Here is a 17744-nt window from a genome sequence, read left to right on the forward strand (position 1 = left end):
GATAAGAGGTGATAATGTAGTGACATTAACAAATGTGATTTTTTCATATTACATAATGAAATGTGTCCAAATTTAGAAGACCAGCATAATAAGCCCATATTTCTAAATGATATTTCCTAACATTAAGAAATCATACATGGGTAAAAGAGCCATTCAAAGTTGAAGACAGACCAATGGATTTTTATGTAACCTGGCATAAAAAAAAATCAATTGATATCGTACTGGTCTGCTAGGGCTGCCATAACAAAATATCACAGACTGGGTGGCTCAAACAACAGAAATTTATTTCTCATGGTTCTGAAGGCTAGAAATTCAAGATTAAGGTGCCAGCCAATTTGGTTCCCCATGAGAGCTCTCTTCTTGGCTTGCAGATGGCCACCTTCTTGCTGTGTCCTCACACGGCAGCAGGGAATGCAAGAGAGTGCAAGCACTCTTTCTTTAAGGACATTAATCTTATTGGATCAGGACCCCACCCTTATGACCTCATTTAACCTTTATTATAGGCCCTTCTTATAGGCCCTATCACCAAATACAGTCACAATGGGATGGTTAGGGCTTCAACGTATGAGTTTTGGGAGGACACAAATTCAGTTCACAGAAGGTATGGTTTCAGATTCTAGATTGCAATTAACTTTTGAGAAATAATTTGTTAAATTTTGGTGTAGTAAAAAGATGACTATCAAAGTGCTCCTTTCTTTTCCAACTACATATCTGTCTGATGTTGGGCTTTCTTCATATACTTCAACCAAAACAACTTATTCTAACAGACCGAATGTAGAAGCATATAGGAGGATCCAGTTTACTGTCTTTAAGACAGACATGAAGGAGAGTTTAGTTGTTGCTAATGAGACGACGGGGCCTATAAAGCCAGAAATATTTACTATCTGGTTCTTTACAGGAAAAGTTTGCCAACTCCTGATCTAGGTGATTCCTTCACTTCTTTTCTATATTGGATATTGTTTCCTGGATCCTTTGTCTTCCTCTTTCTTGATTCGCTTCTCCTTCATTTTGGTGAAACACATCCTCTGGCAGCTTCCTGAGAAAGGGTGGATGAGAGGTACATTTTTTTGATTCCTTGCATGTCTGAAAATGTCCTTCCCCACCCTCACATTTTATTGACAGCGTAGATGGGTACAGACTTTTAGCATGGAAATCACAGTCTTTCAGAAATTAGAAACCTCTGTTTTACTGTCATCTAGATTCTAGAGTTGTGGTACAAAAGTCTGCAGTTATTCTGATTTCTGATCTATTGAATGTGACTTCTTCCCCCTTCCTTAGAAACCTACAGGATCTTTCCTTTGCCCCCAGTGTTCCAAAATTGTATGATGATGTGTCTTGGACATGATGTGTCTCCACCGCTGTGCTCAGCAGTGAGCTCTTTCAGTCTCGAAAGTCATACCCTCCAGTAATGGGGCATTTCCTAGAATTACTTTGTTGATCATTTCTTCCCCTTTGTTTTCTTTGTTCTCTATTTCTGGAATTCTTATTGAACAGAAACTGGATATCTTAGACTGGTCCTCCAATTTTCTTATCTTTTCTATCTCTTTCTGGGACAACTCCTCAACTTTACCTTCCAACCAGAATCTTAAATTTTCTTCATTTCTGCTACCCTGTTTTTAATTCCCAAAAGCTCTTTTTTTTCTTCCACATGTTTCTTTTTAAAGTATCTAGATCTTGTGATATAGATACTTTCTCTTTAAAAAATTCTCTAAAGATATAAATGATAGTCTCTTTCCCCTGGTTAGTGTGTCTTGTTCTAGTTGCTTTCTTCCTGTTCACTTTGTTTCCCTATTTCATATTAGAGGATTTCATTTTGGTTGTCTCTTCATACATGAAAGTGAAATCCCAAAAACCTCTGACTGTGTGGATGGAGTTTATTGTCTGTAAGCTTTACTGTAGGGGGACACAGCTGAGTTGTTGGTTGGGAAGTACTCAAGGTTAGTATCCTCAAGTCTTTTTATTCGCTACTCAGATTCCTCAGAGAAAGATTTCCCATTGCCTGACTCATGGGTCTAAGTCTGGCTACCAGAATTCTGGGGTTGGCAGGGAAAAGAAAGCTGGCACCCTTACCACTCAGTACTCAACATTCACTCAACTGCCCCTAAGTTACCACGACCATCAAGTGTGTTTGCCGTCCTCTAGTTCAAACACCTTGTCCAGAGAGTAAGTCTCTGGTCTTCTATTAAGTTATGGGAAAGGCAATCTTTTTAAATACACTTTCAACCAATATTGTTGTTAGCCTCATTTCCCCCCATCCCTCCCCCACCTTCTAGAGTTATATGGTGTTGTCAATTTCTGAATTTTCTTAGGGTTCTGCTATGTAAATTGGGTTGTTTCTTGGCTTTCTCTATTGCTGGCTCAGGATTCAGCTTTCTCAGGACTGCTAAGTCAGTTACCACTCATCCATCTGCTACCCAGCTTCCAACACTTTGTTGCTGTTGTCTCCTCTCCCACTCTCTTTGTCCTTGTGGGTTTATGTCTTTAAAAAAAAATCTCTTTACTGTTGTTTTAGTGAGGTTTTGGGATGGAATGAAAGTAACTGTGGGTATTCGATCCTCTGTCTTTATTTGGAACCTCTTTATAATTAAATATTTTTTTTACTTCCATTTAATATTACAGCACAAACATTTCCCATGTTCTTCCTTGGTCTCTGTAAACAGCTTTAATAATTGCATAATATTCCATTGAGTAGGTACCATGGCTTACTTAATCATGACCCTATTTTTGGAGTGTGGAGTTGTTTCTGTCAGGGGAAGGGACTAGTTTTTCCTGGAGTCATCTTCCACTTACCTCCCTCATTCATCCCTGTGGATGGCCTGCTGGTATTCCTCTCCCTCTGTTCTTAGTCCACGGTTTCATCACTTTCTGCCTTTATTGTGGCACTACCTTGCTAATTCGTCTCCGCACCTCTGGTCATCCTGCATGATGATGCAGCACTAATCTTTCCAGAAAGTTACCTTTCTCATGACACTTCAGAGGAACCCTAACACCTGCAATTAATTTGTGATTGGCATTTGAGACTCTCCACAGTTTGATTCCACCCCATCTTTGAAAATTCTCCCCCCGTCCCCAAGGGCTCTGACCTCCTGCCTTTACCAATCCACACTCACCCGCTGCTGAAACCCTATCTCCTACGCTAGGCCTCTCCCACATTACTTTGCTTACCCACTTTCTCCCTTTACCTGATAACAGACAAGAAACAAGTCACTTGTTACAAAGTCCTTAGGGGTAGTCTTGCCTTCTAAGTGAGACTGATGGCTCTTCCAAGGCAGAGCTCTTATATTTCTTCTCTGCCTCCCTTGCACTACCACCATGGCACCCCAGCCCAGTGCCAGGCACACAGTGGTGCTTACCCAAACTCAAGGAATGGAGTGGTGGGAAGCAGAGAAAGGACAACATGTAAGTTGTTACCTTGCCTTCTGGAGTCAGCGTCCAGATCACAGAGAAGGTCAGCTTGTCAGTCATGGGGTTGAGGCTGCACAGCTCCTCACACAGCAGCCTGGGAAGCATGGGGACCACCTGCGAACAGAGGACAGGCCTGTGAGCACCCTTCTCCAGTCTGTAGGAGTTTGTCCCAGGCTGAGGAGAAGTCCAAAGGCACAGTTTTGGTGAACAGCTTCAGCATTTCCAAGTGAGCCAAAGATGGAGGCGGCTCTGTTCCTGAAGACTCCGCAGAAAGACCATCCTGTCTCATACTTTTCCATGAGACTCTAGAGTCAAAAGAGGAATGTGAGCTGGGAAAGTGAGAAGAGCTGGTGACAAAAGTTAAAAAAAAATACACTGTAGCAATGAAAAAGAGCTACACTTTACTCATCTACTAAAACTGAAGCTCCAGATTCAGCTGTACTTTTGGATACAATTATTCCAATTGAACGAACTCAAGGGTTGAATGCAAACTCTTAACAGGAGTTTCATCAAAGGAAAATCAAGCTGTTGTTGAATCAGTACTTTACTAATTGAATACACCACAATTTACCAAATTACATGTTGGAACACTAACAGAATACTCTAATAAAATATCACTATAGCAATAAAACTGAAAGGGTAATAAATCCAGCTTTCCTAGATGAACACTGGTCAACTAGTCACCCATTTTGCAGTTTTTTAAGCCTAAATGATTTCTTCTCCTTATTAATCTTTCTACCCCATAATAAACTGAGTCAATGGCATACCCCTTTTAAATTTTTTTTTAACTTACTTTCAAATGATGACTTACAGTTATCACACAATGTTACTTGTGTTTTCCTAAAATTCCAAGGGCGTGGTGCCTCACGCCTGTAATCCTAGCACTCTGGGAGGCTGAGGCAGGAGGATCGCTTGAGCCCAGGAGTTTGAGGTTGCTGTGAGCTAGGCTGACGCCATGGCACTCTAGCCTGGGCAACAGAATGAGACTCTGTCTCAAAAAAAAAAAAAAAAAAAAAAATTCCAAAGATTAAATGAGTATCTCTACCTATATCTCCTGAAGATACTTCAAATTCTCTCCTTCTTACCTTTAAATCTATTTCTCCTCCCATATTTTTCTTGATTAACAGCATTACCATTCACTCCACATCTCAAACCAAAACCACCAGCAGTAACAGCCATTGACTCAGCACCTTTACTGCGGCCCTACTTGGTTTGCAGCATTGGCCATGGGTAATGCTTCAATCCCATGCTAAGTACTTGAGAAGTGACAGGCAAGAGGGCAACCATGCTGTAGTTAAGGCAAATTTAGCCAATTAAGTTTCTTTATTGGCAAAAACAAAACAAACCCCAGTGGTTTCTTATTTTATGTGAAGCGTCTATACCTGCACTCTGCTTTAATACAGTAAATATCTTTGGCATGGGATAGAAAATTCTAGAACTCATGGCCCATACCAGTAACAAATAATTAATAATTGTTTGGCATTTTTCTAAAGGATGCCCTATCTTTTGTTTTTATTTTTTTTTAGAGATGGGGGTCTCGCTATGTTGCCTAGGCTGGCCTCAAACTGCAGGGCTCAAGCGATCTTCCTGCCTTAGCCACCCAAGTAGCTGGGATTACAGGCGTGTGCCACAGTGCACAGCCTAAAGGATGCCGTATCGTTTAAGATCTATGAAAAACCTAATGACCACCTGAAAACTTTGGTCACTGCTTTTAGAAGACAACTACTTTTGAATTTTTTTTCTTGCCATTGCTTTTGCACCATGAGTACAAATGACACTATATTTTCTTTGCTAACTTATTTAATGGTGCATTAAAATATGATTTAACATTTTCTTGTATGTTGTCAAGTGTTTTACAAAATAATACATCTTTATCTGCATAAACATACTGTACAAAATGGAGATGTCATACTGTCTCATGATTGAATTATAAAGATTTCACATAATTTCAGCCCCTGGACTATGCTAGGAACTGAACTGCTTGCCCCTCTGCCTCCCATTCATAAGTTAGTCCCAACCCTCAGTGCAACCTGTTCAGAGATAGGGTCTTTAGGAGGTAATTAAGGTTAAATGAGGTTATAAGGGTGGGCATAAGGGTGGGGCCCTAATCCAATAGGACTGGTGACTTTGTGAGAAGAGGGAGGGAGATCTCTCTCTGTGATTGGGCACCCAAAAAAGGGCACATGAGGACACAGCCATACACAAGCCAAGAAAAGAGCCCTCACCAAGAACCAAATTGGCCAGCACCTTGATCTGGGACTTCCAGCCTCCCAAATTCTGGGAAAATAAATTTCTGTTGTTTAAGTTACCCAGTCTATGGTACATTGTTCTAGGAGCCTGAGCTGACTGAGACAGACTAAATCAAGTTTGCTGGATGTGCATTTTTGTATTCTCCTCTGGGCTGCATCATCAGATAATCAGACCAACTGAGCCTGCTGCTCATCCAGTTCACTTGTTGCACTGGTATTAGTCCAGGGCTATTACAGACAGTATTTCTTCCAAGTGTTCAAGGCAGTATGTTACTTTAAGTCACAAAGTGAGCATGTGATAATGTAACATAATTCCTGACTTCATGTTTTAGTGTTTGTAAAAAGAAAGTCATCGTAACTTATGCTTTGACTGGACCCTGGAACAGAAAGAAAACATTGATGGGAAAAATAGTGAAATCCCAATAAAGTATGGAGTTTAGTAAATAGTTAATAATAATAATATTCCAATTCTTAGTTATGACAAATATAAGATGCTAACAGTGGAGAAACTGGGTGTGGGGTAGGTGGGACCTCTCTGTGGATAGGTTGCAAGGATACTTGCAACTTTTCTGTAAATCTAAAAGGATTCCAAAATAAAAGAGCTTCTTAAAAAGAAAGTCATTGTTCTCATTAATTGATTCTCTGTTATAAATTTAAATATGAAATAAATTTATATTAATGATACAAATGAAAATCTGATCTGTTTCTATATATTAGAGTTTGGGGTTCAAATTTTATTTGCAAAACGAGTTTCACCACTTAAAAACAACAATAGCGACAACAACAAGGTCTAAAGACCTTTTTACCAATTGAGTGAAGGCAGCTGAGCAGCAGCACCGGACAGGGACAGGAGCAAAGGCTTTGACGCCTGAGAAACTTGGGGCTAATCCTGGGCCCACCACTTCATGTACAATTTGGGCAAGTTAGTATAATTTTGAGTCCTGGTTTTCTTATTGGTAAAACAATACTGAAGATGGTCACTAAAAGCCAGCTCACTGGCCAGCCCACAGCGTCCATGGTGCTCTGGCACCCGGCCCAGCCTTCCCCTTCAGCCTTGTGCCCCGGCCCTCCCTGCGGGCTCTGGCAACATCAGCCACGTGGGCTTTCCCACTGCACCTTCGCCCGCCTGCACACTGCTCCAGCAATCCACATGTGCTCTCTTTCTGGACGTGCTGCATCTGGCAAACTTCTGCACATCCTTCAGACTCAGCTCACTGCCATCTTTAAAAGGCTTATCCAGAATCCGCCAGGCAGAGCATGCACTATGTTCTGTACACCCCACGTTCTTCCAAAGAGGATTTGGGGCGGTGTTAAACAGTCAGCCACTTGCTCCATTCTTCCTGCTTGTCCATAGCACTTACCACACTATGTCCTAATTGCTCTGTCAGGTGCCTCTCGTGCCAGTGGATGACAGAATCCTCAGGAACAGGACCAGGTCTTGCTCCTGTCCCTCTATCCAGTACCTGACACATGGTGGCACTTCTAGTTTGCAGATGACTGACTGACTTTCCCCAGGAAATAAATCACCTATTTTTTCTATGGTCACGATTTATTGCCTTTCAGAAAACATTTTATGAAATACAAAGTAGACTTCTATTTAAACATCTTTACAAAAAAAATTTCATGAGAAACTAGTATTTTAAGAGTAAGGTAAACTGTTTGGGCTAGTCCTTCCTAAAACCTATTGGCTCACTTACTGGCTGTCCAGGTGACAAAAATTGCTTGGTGTCCTGTATCTTATACAGAAGACATTTTATTATTCATACTACAATAGCCAGATGCCAAAGAATCTAAGTGCTCATGAGGAAGCCAAATATTAAAACTTTTGGGGTAGTATAAATATATTTAATTTTTAAGGAGCATTCCTTTTAATAAATGTTCACCAGATCTTGAGGCAGAATTCAGATGGAATTTAGAGAAAACAGTGTTTATGTCCATATAGTTTTGTAAATAGATGGTTATTCGTCTTTCTTTCAAAGGAAAAGGAATTGAGAGGTTACAATCATACTTATGGTTTGACACATCACAGCTTCTCATATATTGGACCTAATTCTGGCTGGGCCACTGTGCAGCAGCGAGCCCTGTGTAGGAGGGCTGGAGAGGCGGGCGGTCCCTCCAGGTAAGCTGCTTCTTCAAATCCAAGACCTGTTATGTCAGAGCGTGACACACCTGGACCATGGTGTGACAGTCCATGCACACACGTCGCTATGTGAGCCCTGCCACAGTACCTGCAAAGCCTCCAAGCCAGGGTGGTAAGCGCAGAATGCCACGTAAGGCTGGAAAAGAAAGGTCTCTCTAGGAGCGGAGAAACTGTTGGCTGTCATTAGCATTGTGCATCCCCTGACCCCTTGATATTTTCCCCAGTCTTGTCCGGTCTTGCCCTCACTAGCTTCACTACTCAGTAGGAACCACACAGATAATTCCTGCAAAGTTCTTTAACTCCCTCACTTGCACTGCCCCAACTCCATGACCTCCACAGTCAGTCTTATAATTGGACTTTCCTGCTTTTGCAAGTCTTAGCTAAGTAGTGACGCGGGAAACCGTGGGAGTGTGCAGGTGTCTTGCTAAACAGTCTTAGCTCTCACCTCCATGGAGGCCGGCAGGCCTTCCACTTGTTTTTATCAGTTCCTTCCCCCATGCCCTTTAGATGCGATGCCCAAACACTGTTATTCTCCTCAAACCTCCTACCCAACTGCCTTCTCATTTTTTCTCAGCAGAAAACCTCAACTTCACAGAGAAACTGAGATCATCAGACTCAACCCCTCCCAAGCACCTGTCCGGCTCTTTCCTCCGGCCTGTTCTCTCCCATCCCCCCTCACTCTACATGTGTACTCTGGTGCCCTGCAATCTCACAGTGGGGGTCCTGCCTCTCCAGAGCCTGGCCCTATATCTGGGCTTTTCATCCCTCCGCTGCGCCCAGCTCTTCACAATGAGCCACCTGTTTGCCAGTCTCTCTCTCTCCCTGCAGGCCGTAAACACAAGGTCAGCGTTGCCCACGCTTAACGACAAACACCACCCCCTTCCCCAACCTAGACCCTCCTGTTCACTTCTTGTAGAAGTTTCTCAAAATAGTTTATGCTTCCACTCTTCATTCCCACCTTCCTTTCACTTCGTAACTCAATACATTTTTTAATTACAAAAATTACATGTTAATTATAGAAATTTTAGGTGACACCAAACTGAAACATGAAAATGTAAACATTTGGAGGCCCCATCCCTTAGGATAATCCATGTTAACATGTTGGTATAGAACCTTTGTCTTTTTTCTGTGCACACATGATTATACACAAGGTAAAATATTATCTGTTCTAGGTATGTATATTTTTTGAAATACAGAACGAGTCACGCTGTCTCAGTCCTCACCGGATTCCCCTCCTCAGCGCCCCTCAAGTGCAGCTGCTCCTCACCTGCCCTCGCACCCTTTTCCCCTCCCACGCATCCTCCTCAGGGGCTCCTTCCCTCCTGGGCTTGCGCTGCTGCTGGCCCTCCAGGCCTAGCCCAACCCTCCAGATCCCTCTATTAGGGTGTACCCTGGACACTTTGATCCGGACCTCCCACAAGGAGAAGACAAAGTTCAGCATTTTCCTCCCTTCACCTGCTGCTGTGTCTGTATTTCCTATTTCTGTTGAGGGCACACTTTGTCCCTAGTTAAATAAGCAAGCAAAGAACAATAAAACCCCCTCAACACCAACCAAAAAACAAAACTCCTCACATGCACACACACCCCTTGCACAGAACACAACTGGGTGTCATCTTGTGACTCTCCCACTCTTCCCTGCCTGCTACATTCAATCCGTTCCCAAGTCCTCCAGATCTTCCGTTCTGGAGCTCTCTCGAATGAGTCTTTTCCTCTCCATCTTCCACTGTTCGAGTGTGGATGCATCTGTCTTTCTTTCTTGGGATATATTCTAATAGTCTCTTAAACTAGTGGCAGAGTTCTGGAGTGAAAATTATTCTAGATAAGACTTCCTTATTATTCTCCAGAATTCTGCATCTTCTTACTTACTAAACTCCACTCAGTGATAATCTGCAATCTGTTTTATATTGGGACACACTCCCTTTACCTTCCCCATAGTTAATTAGCTGAATTTGGTAACCAGATTTTGGCACGTTTGGGGGAAGGGGGTGGTGTTTGTCGTTAAGCGTTTGTGGATGCAGGTGGGCCCAAACACTTTCAATGGGGCCCAGAGCTCTTTGCTAAACCTGGACCTTCTATGTTCAGTGGCCAAGGGTCACAGGTGGCCCTCCTCGCAAGAGCTCCCAAGGGGAAGGTAGCCTCTGTACTCTATCTCCAAGGGGACAGCAAAGATAACAGTGGGGAGCTACCTGCTCCCATTTCCTTTCCCTTTGCCTCTCCCTACCCTTTGCTGTGAGCTAGGGATTGTTAGAGTTGGGAGAGAACCGCAATCTGGAGCAACTGAAATGCTGTTTGTTCAGGATGTCCATGGAGCACTAGGTTGGAGACTTCTTTTGCCCTAGTTCTCTTAGGCTCCAGTTAGACATTACCACGTTGATACATTCTCATAAGATTTTGTAAGCAAAGATCTCTGTTTTGGGGTAGTTACTTACAGCCTCAAGGGGATGTGACTTTGGGAAAAGGCCCTGGTATTGATGATAATTTCCCTGCCTCTGGGCCTCACCATCCTTCAACCACATGGGTGGTGGATAAGGTGATTTTCTATCTTGGTCAAAGGAAACCATATCACTTCCCCACTAGCCCTCAAAATGAAGTCCAAGCTCCTTTTCCTCCTACCCCAGACCTCCCTCCATAACTTCATCTCGTGGCTGCCTCTGCAACTCACACACTGGCAATTCCAAACTATATTTCGCTCCTTGAACATTCCATGCTTTTTCTAGCCTCTGCCTTGAATGTCCTCCCTATCCACTTTTGCCTGTCTAGAAATTTTGTACTCAAAATTTGAAACACTGTTCAAAACTCAGTTGCTCTGTGAAACTTTCTTGGCCCTTGCAGAAGCTCCCTTCCCACCACCAGCCAGGCAGCTACAACCTCTCTCCCTTCTATAACACCTCCCCACCTTCGGGGCACTTCTGTACCTGAAGGCAGCCCAGCGCATCGCAGTTGTTTGTTACATGCCCATCTCCTCTGACTTCCCAGGGCAAGACCAGCATCGTCTCATCTTTACATTCCTGGAACTTAGTACGTGCTGGCACTCAATAAATGCCAAGTGGATGAAGACTGATAAGCACTTCAGGCAGCAAGAAAGGAAAAGGGGCTTGAAGGATGCCAAGTCTTCTTAAGCATGCTTCAGGGCTAGGACCAAAGTTGGGGCAGGGCAGAGTTAAAAGCTGGCCATGGAAAAAAGAGATATTGATGATAGGACACTGACTTTCTAAGCATTCTGGACCAGGGCTTGGGAGAGTTGAAAGAAATCGATCATTTGGGTAAATACACCACTGCCCAAGGCAGCTGGGTGGGGGTACCAACAAGACTATAAAATCTTATATTAGCCTCAGAGAGCAGAAACATCTGCTAAAGCCGCAGCGGGCCGGCTGGCCAAGTTCAGCAGCAGGTTAGCCAGGACAGCCCTATGACCAACAGAAATGGCCACAGAGGGGAAGAATCAATCATTCTGGCAAGGAGGAACAGGAAGGACCAGCAGTGAGATGGGGGCCAGTCACCCACACCCACACAGGGTTCTCCACCATCTGGAGAGGCCATGGGGACCTCTTCTGCACCTCTCAGCCCAGGCCTGGCCGGCTCCCCATCCAAACCCCTCACGCCCTCAGTGCCCATCAGCCATCTCAGCCCACATCTGCAGCCTGACAACTTGGGAGTTTTTCTCCTTTTCTGTGAGGACTTCGAGGCTTTAACAATAAGGTGCACTCAGCTAGACCCCCATCTACACACTGATACAACTTAAAGGAAATAGATAATTCATTTGCTGGCCAACATCTCTGTTTAAAGAGTTTTCTTTTTCATATCAACACTTCTGTGAATTCGGAATTTGATCAACTTTTTGCTACACAGTTTGACATTAACAAAATATCAACACTCTGACAACCTGCTGGTGTCAGAAAGGAACATCTTAAAACTCTTTGGACTCTACATTAAGACAGGCTTCCAATTCCAATCTTTGATCTCTATTATAAAGCAGTACCAATAAAATATCGTAGAGATTTATGGGCAAACTTTCACTTGAGCTGTTTCACACCTAAAATAACACGAATGCTTGGGCCAAAAGGCAGAAAATTTAGGTTTAGGTTTCAACTGTTTAGGTTTTCTTTTACTTTTAAAACTTAATTCACTTATTTTCTAAAATCACCTTAAAATTTGCAATTACATTATATTTCTCTCCCAGAAAAGACAGTTGAGAGTCATTAACTGAGCAGATGTCATGTCATTCCAAGGACAAGTCTAAGTTTGGGTAGACAGCTGTTCCCTGTTCTAAAGGAACCATCTTTTGACAAAAAGCAAGTGTTTTTTTCATAAGATTTACGTGGACGCTATTTAAATTTATCTTTATGCCCGAGTAGACCCTATTGTTAACAAGAGTAACCAAATAGTTATTACTACTGTGAGTAAAATCTAAACAAAAAGAATTTCATTTGTATTTGGACCCAAGATGTGTTTCATTGTATATTGCCCTAATCTGTGGAATAATTTCCCAAATAAAGCTTAAGTTGTAATTCTGATATCAGTCACTTACGTACAGGTCAGAGTCTGAATGACAAGAAATCAGTGACACATTCCCTATAGATGGGAAACCAACCAGAGCCCCCAATCCTCCCCCTTCCCCATGTGATGAAACTAGGAGAAATGATTGCGCCAAATGAGAAAGCAGCAGAGAATCTCAAAGAGGGGTGGAGGAAGCAGCTCATCCAGCTTTTAAGAAGACCTTTATAGGAAAGTAAAGTGAAAACAGCAGAAAAGTTCCTGGACATAGTCCTTTGAGAAACAAAAATGAGTAGGAAGAAAGGTCAGAGCAGCGGTTCAAAGGAATCAGAACGCAGTGCTACTGCTGTCCAAGGTTGCAGGCCGGCAGCACACATGCCTGCCAAGCTGAGGCAGTGCTGGGCAGCAGAGGCACATGGCCTTTCCTTCACCCAGCTCCCCACTTTCAGAACTTAGCAACAGAGCCCCAACTCTGCAGCCCCAAAGAGAAATTCTAGAACTGTCATGATCACAAAACCTAAGTAAATAGAAAAGGAAACATGCTTAGTTATTTAACCCAATTTTATTTTGTCATTCTCTGATTTTAAACCATAATTCCTGGTTAAAAAGGAGAATGAAGCAGCTGGTGCATGGCCTTGGTTTCATGGCCATGGAGGGGCGGCCAGGGAGGAAGCCTAGCATGCTCATGCTCAGAGATACTTGTGGGGTGTAAGTTTGTGCTGCATTCCCTAAAGCTTCCTTTGTCTGTCCACAGCTTGGGCACAAGTGTCATAGACACTGTGAGGGATGGAGTCCAATAAAAGTTCTAAAACATCACATTTAGGCTTCGGCCAGCCAGAGGCCAGGTACATATATGGTTTGTTTGACACATGCAAAGTTTGGTACAGAAATTCCCCTACTCAGATGAGGATATAACTGACCATTCTTATTAAGTGACCACTGAAGGTTCTGGGTCTTTTAGGGACCACTATTCTTAGAGGTCACATACTGTCCATGGCAAATTACTTGGAACTGGGTATTGATGATTATGTAGCTTCTGACTCAGAATTTCCAGGCTCTGAATAACTCTGTCTCTCCCTCTCTATTCAGTATTCTAATTTCTGGGATGGCAGAAAACACTTAAATGGTGGTTCTGATCACCTAATATAAATGGCAGGCAAAGCTGAGCTCCTGAAGAAACCAGCTGTCCAATTCTGGAGCAGGTGGAGTTAGGGTTTTGTTCAAATATTCTAGGTTGCAGTGATCCAGAGAGGACTGTCATGGGGCAGGGGAGAGGAGGTGCTAGTCATCCTAGGGAGGGGCTCCACATATTAAAGGCAGCCATGGCAGATGATAGCTCTAGCTTTCATTTGGGACAAGAGAGCTCATCTGGGCTAACTCTCTCCAGAGTCGGAGTGCACGGTGCCAGCCAGGGTGACTTCCACCATGGGGTTGAAGATATCACTGTCAACTACTGGGCTTAGCTAGATTGGGGGAGCCAAACTTGGGCCACAGGCAACAAGACCTTCAGCCCCTAAAGGACACTGCTGCAATCAAAGCCTAGAATAGTCTCTTACCTTTTCAGAGGTTAGTTATCAGGGTGCACAGGTTGGAAACATGAGTGAAACGCTTAATATCAGAAATCCTAAGAACTTTTGGGATGTCCTGGAGAACTTTTGTTCCAGAACTGCCAATACCTTGGTGGGTATCATGTAGGCAATTCACTAGAATTGGAGACCAGGGATTCTAAAACACACTCTTCTTGAGGTTGGCATGGAGACTACGGTGTTTTAAGTGGTTGAGGACCATGTGTGAGGTAGGTGAATGTTGGAAGATCTGTACAAGGTTGGGCTACAGAAATGAATGATGATTCACCTGTGTGACAACCTATCTATTCAGGAGAGATTCTACGCTTTCATTGCTAGCAATGCTTGGGACACTCAAAGGCCAAATGGCATTACAGTTTATTGGACCTGGCAGAAGCATGCCTGCAAATCCATCTTCCACATGTCACACATGCTGCCAGGTATGGCTGGGGTGCATCAATGCACGAAGACAGATGGTCTGGGGTCTGTGGGAATGAGTTTGCTGAGCCCTGGTTTAGAGCAATAGTTTGAAAACAAGTATTTTCCCTCATTTTTTTCTGAAGCTGACTGCTTGTTAGAGTTCCTTAGGTGGCAGGGCCACTCTGAGATGAAGTCTTAGATGAATACCTGTGTCTTCCCCTGACATCTCTTCAGGAAAACATGCAACAGAGGGCAAGCACTTTTCCAGGTAACCATTGCCCTTAAAAGACCTTATTAGGAGATAAGACATAAGAAAAGATTTTCAGACAAAACTAGTGTACCTCATGATTTTCTTTTTCTAGAAAAGGAAAACCAAAAAAAAAAAAAAAGGAAGAAGAGACAAACTAGAGATGGACCTTTACCTTCTGAACCAAGTAGACACTTGTGGCTCTCTGCGCAGCCACTCTGTCCAGATCAGATCCCTCAGGAATAAAGTAGCTCACGTCAGCAATGTGAACTCCCACTTCAAAGTTGCCTGCAAATGCACAAGAAGAACATTCATCAGCCTGGTTTGGGGGGCCAAGGAATCCCTCCTAGGAATCCTTTCCAAGAACGCATGTCACTCCCAGAGGCCACAGGACTTGAAGTACAGGCCCCCATCGTCCGTCTTGCCAGGCACTCCACCCAGCCCCTGTGGCCTGCACTACTGCCACTTTCCTCACTGTACACCAACAGAGGATGGGCTTCTTATCATGAATAAACAATACTAAACACTTTCACAAGATGTCTCCCATTTCTAAAGGCTTCTTATCTTTGAATCTGTAGACTTGGAGAAGACATGGCTCATCCTGGATGACGAACAAATCCTTTCAGGTCACCAGAAAGAAGTGAGTTAATCCCCATCTCCAAATCTTGCAGATGTTGCTCTGAAAACTCCACCCTTCCCGTCCATTCCCACAGGCCACAGCCCTTATTCAGCCCACATCGGCCGTCATCTTCCCTCGTCCTCCACACTGTTGCTGCGATCTTTCTAAACATGGATCTGGTGATGTTACTTCTTGGCCTGTTATTTGTGTCCTTGCACAGTTGCACCCCCAGCAACCTCATCGGCCTTCAGGCCCCATCCTTCACATGTACTGTGTGCAGCTGTCTTGGGAAACCTTTCCATTCCCTAAACGTATCTTACCTCACCCCACTCAGATGCTTGCTTGGCTCATGTTTTTTCCAATGTTTGGGATAATCTCTATAGCATCTACCTATTGAAAGAGAATCCCAAAACAAGAAGAGACTCTTTTGCCCTGTTTCCTCCACCTGTACAGTTAAAGCCCCTACTCTCTATCTGATGATGCTTACCATGGTCTTTCTTTAGAGCTCTCATCGCTGCCAGATACCACAGCATATTTTATTGGCTTATGTGTTCACTGTCTGCCTCTCTCCCTACAGTGTAAGCTCCTGGAAGTCAGGGCCTTTTGTGTAATGGTTACTGTTGTCTGCCTAGTACCTAGAAGAGTGCCTGGCACATAGTAGGTACTCAATAAATACTTGCTGAGTGAACAAATCAACAGCTGGTTTGTTTGCCTTTTTCCTCTGGTAAAAGACCTACCTTTTTTCCCCCTCCTTTTAGAACTACCTTTTCCCTTCCTGGTGGAGCTATCTTTCAACAGGCCCTGCCTGTTGACCACATAAGCTGGGAGCTGCCAGGAAATATCTTTGCCATATAATCATGCCAATACAGAAAATAATAGGTCTAAGAAAGAAAGGAAGAGTCATGATTACCTCATTTGAACTCTAAGATCCAGCTGAACCTGAAACTAGTCTACCTGTAGACTAGTCCCTTTCCACCATGACTCACTGAAGAGTCTTGACTGATACCCAAGTTGACTCAGAAGAGCTTATTAACACACTACCATTTGCTCCCTTGGTTACCTGGATGATCAGCCTAAGGTATCACACATTTTATCTATAAATTTTATAGCTATTTATTATCCTCCTATTCCTTCTTCCCTGGGGGATGATTCCTTCCCTCAGTTTTTAAATGTTTCAACATGGGGTGCTTAAAATAAGGGATTCAGGCAGGAAAAGAATTTAAGATTCCTTATTTTTCATCTGGTCTGACACTCAGAGACCACCCTCCTACAGGGCATTCTTTGGGTTTTTCTACCCAATCCTGTAATATTAATATATTAGGGAACACCTAAGAGATCCCGGCTGCTATGGAGTAACACAATAGATCTGTTTCCCACAGAGGAGAGGGCTGTTTGGAAAGCTGAGAGAAACCAGTATGACTCCAAGTCTAGCTGCCTCATTCTGACAGGCACGCAGCTGTGCCGCTGGGTCACTGGGAGAAATGAAACCTGCCCTGCGATCGAGGAACTCAAGGGGAACTCAATTTTAAGTGAATTCAGCCAAGAGTCTCAGACGGCTCAACTTCCAGTTTTGATATTTCAAGCATCTAAAACCAACACTTGGAGAAGGTAAAATAAAGTGTCTTCTTTTGAAGTCAGCATTATAATATATTGGCCTAACAGGTAAATATTGACTAAAGGAAAAAAGAGAGGGTTATTACATCACGATATAAACCGTAATTTAAAATTCAGTCTCTGTGTTGTTACTACACATGAACTTTCTGTCCTTAGTCAAAATTGACAAACTGACAAAGAGTTCATTACAGGAGATAAAACATGAAGGAAGCCAATCAAAACATACTGGAGAGGCTTAAATTTCACTCAGAATTCCCAGCAGAGCCTCTAAAACCAGCAAAGAGAAGCACTCTTATTCTCTGGTTTGGACCTTTTTTATGGCAACCCTAAGTAAATATTTTATTACATATATTTACATAATGTGAACTTGCAGAACTCTTGAGGTAGTGGCACTGAAGTTTTTATTCTATGAAGCAGAAAATATAAATCCAAAAGTTTATATAGCATATGCTGCCAAAATGTTTAGAACAAATTTGTTGTTTTAAAAGATACTGTCTTTCAAATAAAAGTATTCTTTTAAATTAAAAAAAAATTAAACTTTCATCTACTGGGGCTAAAGTGAGTCCTGTGAGTTCTGAAGAGCAGTCTGAGCAGAAAGAGGAAGGATCTCCAAGGTCTGCCGTGTGTGGTTCACTTTGTATAGGGCCCACAAACTTAGATGAACACAAATACTCCTTTGAATGAACTTCAGAGGACATCAAAACTGCTTCATCCAATTAAAACACTAATAGAATCTAAAGCTAGGGCCTTAGAAACCATCTCTCTGAAGCCAGCTTCCCAGCAGTACAGCCACTTCCCAGCAGTGTCCCTGCCAGGTGGCCCCTGATATATCCTCAAGCATGGGGTGCTTATGTCTTCTTGAAGACACTTGCTTTCTTCTGAAGAGCTCTGGTTGTGAGAAAGCACTTCCTTACATGGATCTACGATACATGGAAATGGAGCCTCTAGTTTATGCCAACACCGGGCATCCATAAGCGGTGATCCTTCCCTT

General features: G+C 43.1%; 1 protein-coding gene across 4 annotated transcripts in view; it reads right to left on the bottom strand.

Annotated features, from left to right (window-relative positions):
• Window positions 1-17744, bottom strand: part of DIS3L2 (DIS3 like 3'-5' exoribonuclease 2) — a 307510-nt gene that overhangs the window by 80207 nt on the left and 209559 nt on the right. For all 4 annotated transcript variants that reach the window (XM_045559637.1, XM_045559638.1, XM_045559640.1 and 1 more), the window contains 2 exons: window positions 14696-14808; window positions 3412-3519 (listed from right to left, as the gene is read on the bottom strand). In XM_045559637.1, the coding sequence (XP_045415593.1) occupies window positions 3412-3519; window positions 14696-14808 (221 nt within the window). The remainder of the gene's footprint in view (window positions 1-3411; window positions 3520-14695; window positions 14809-17744) is intronic.

This window comes from Lemur catta, chromosome 8, assembly GCF_020740605.2.
Source record: "Lemur catta isolate mLemCat1 chromosome 8, mLemCat1.pri, whole genome shotgun sequence".
NCBI lineage: Eukaryota > Metazoa > Chordata > Mammalia > Primates > Lemuridae > Lemur > Lemur catta.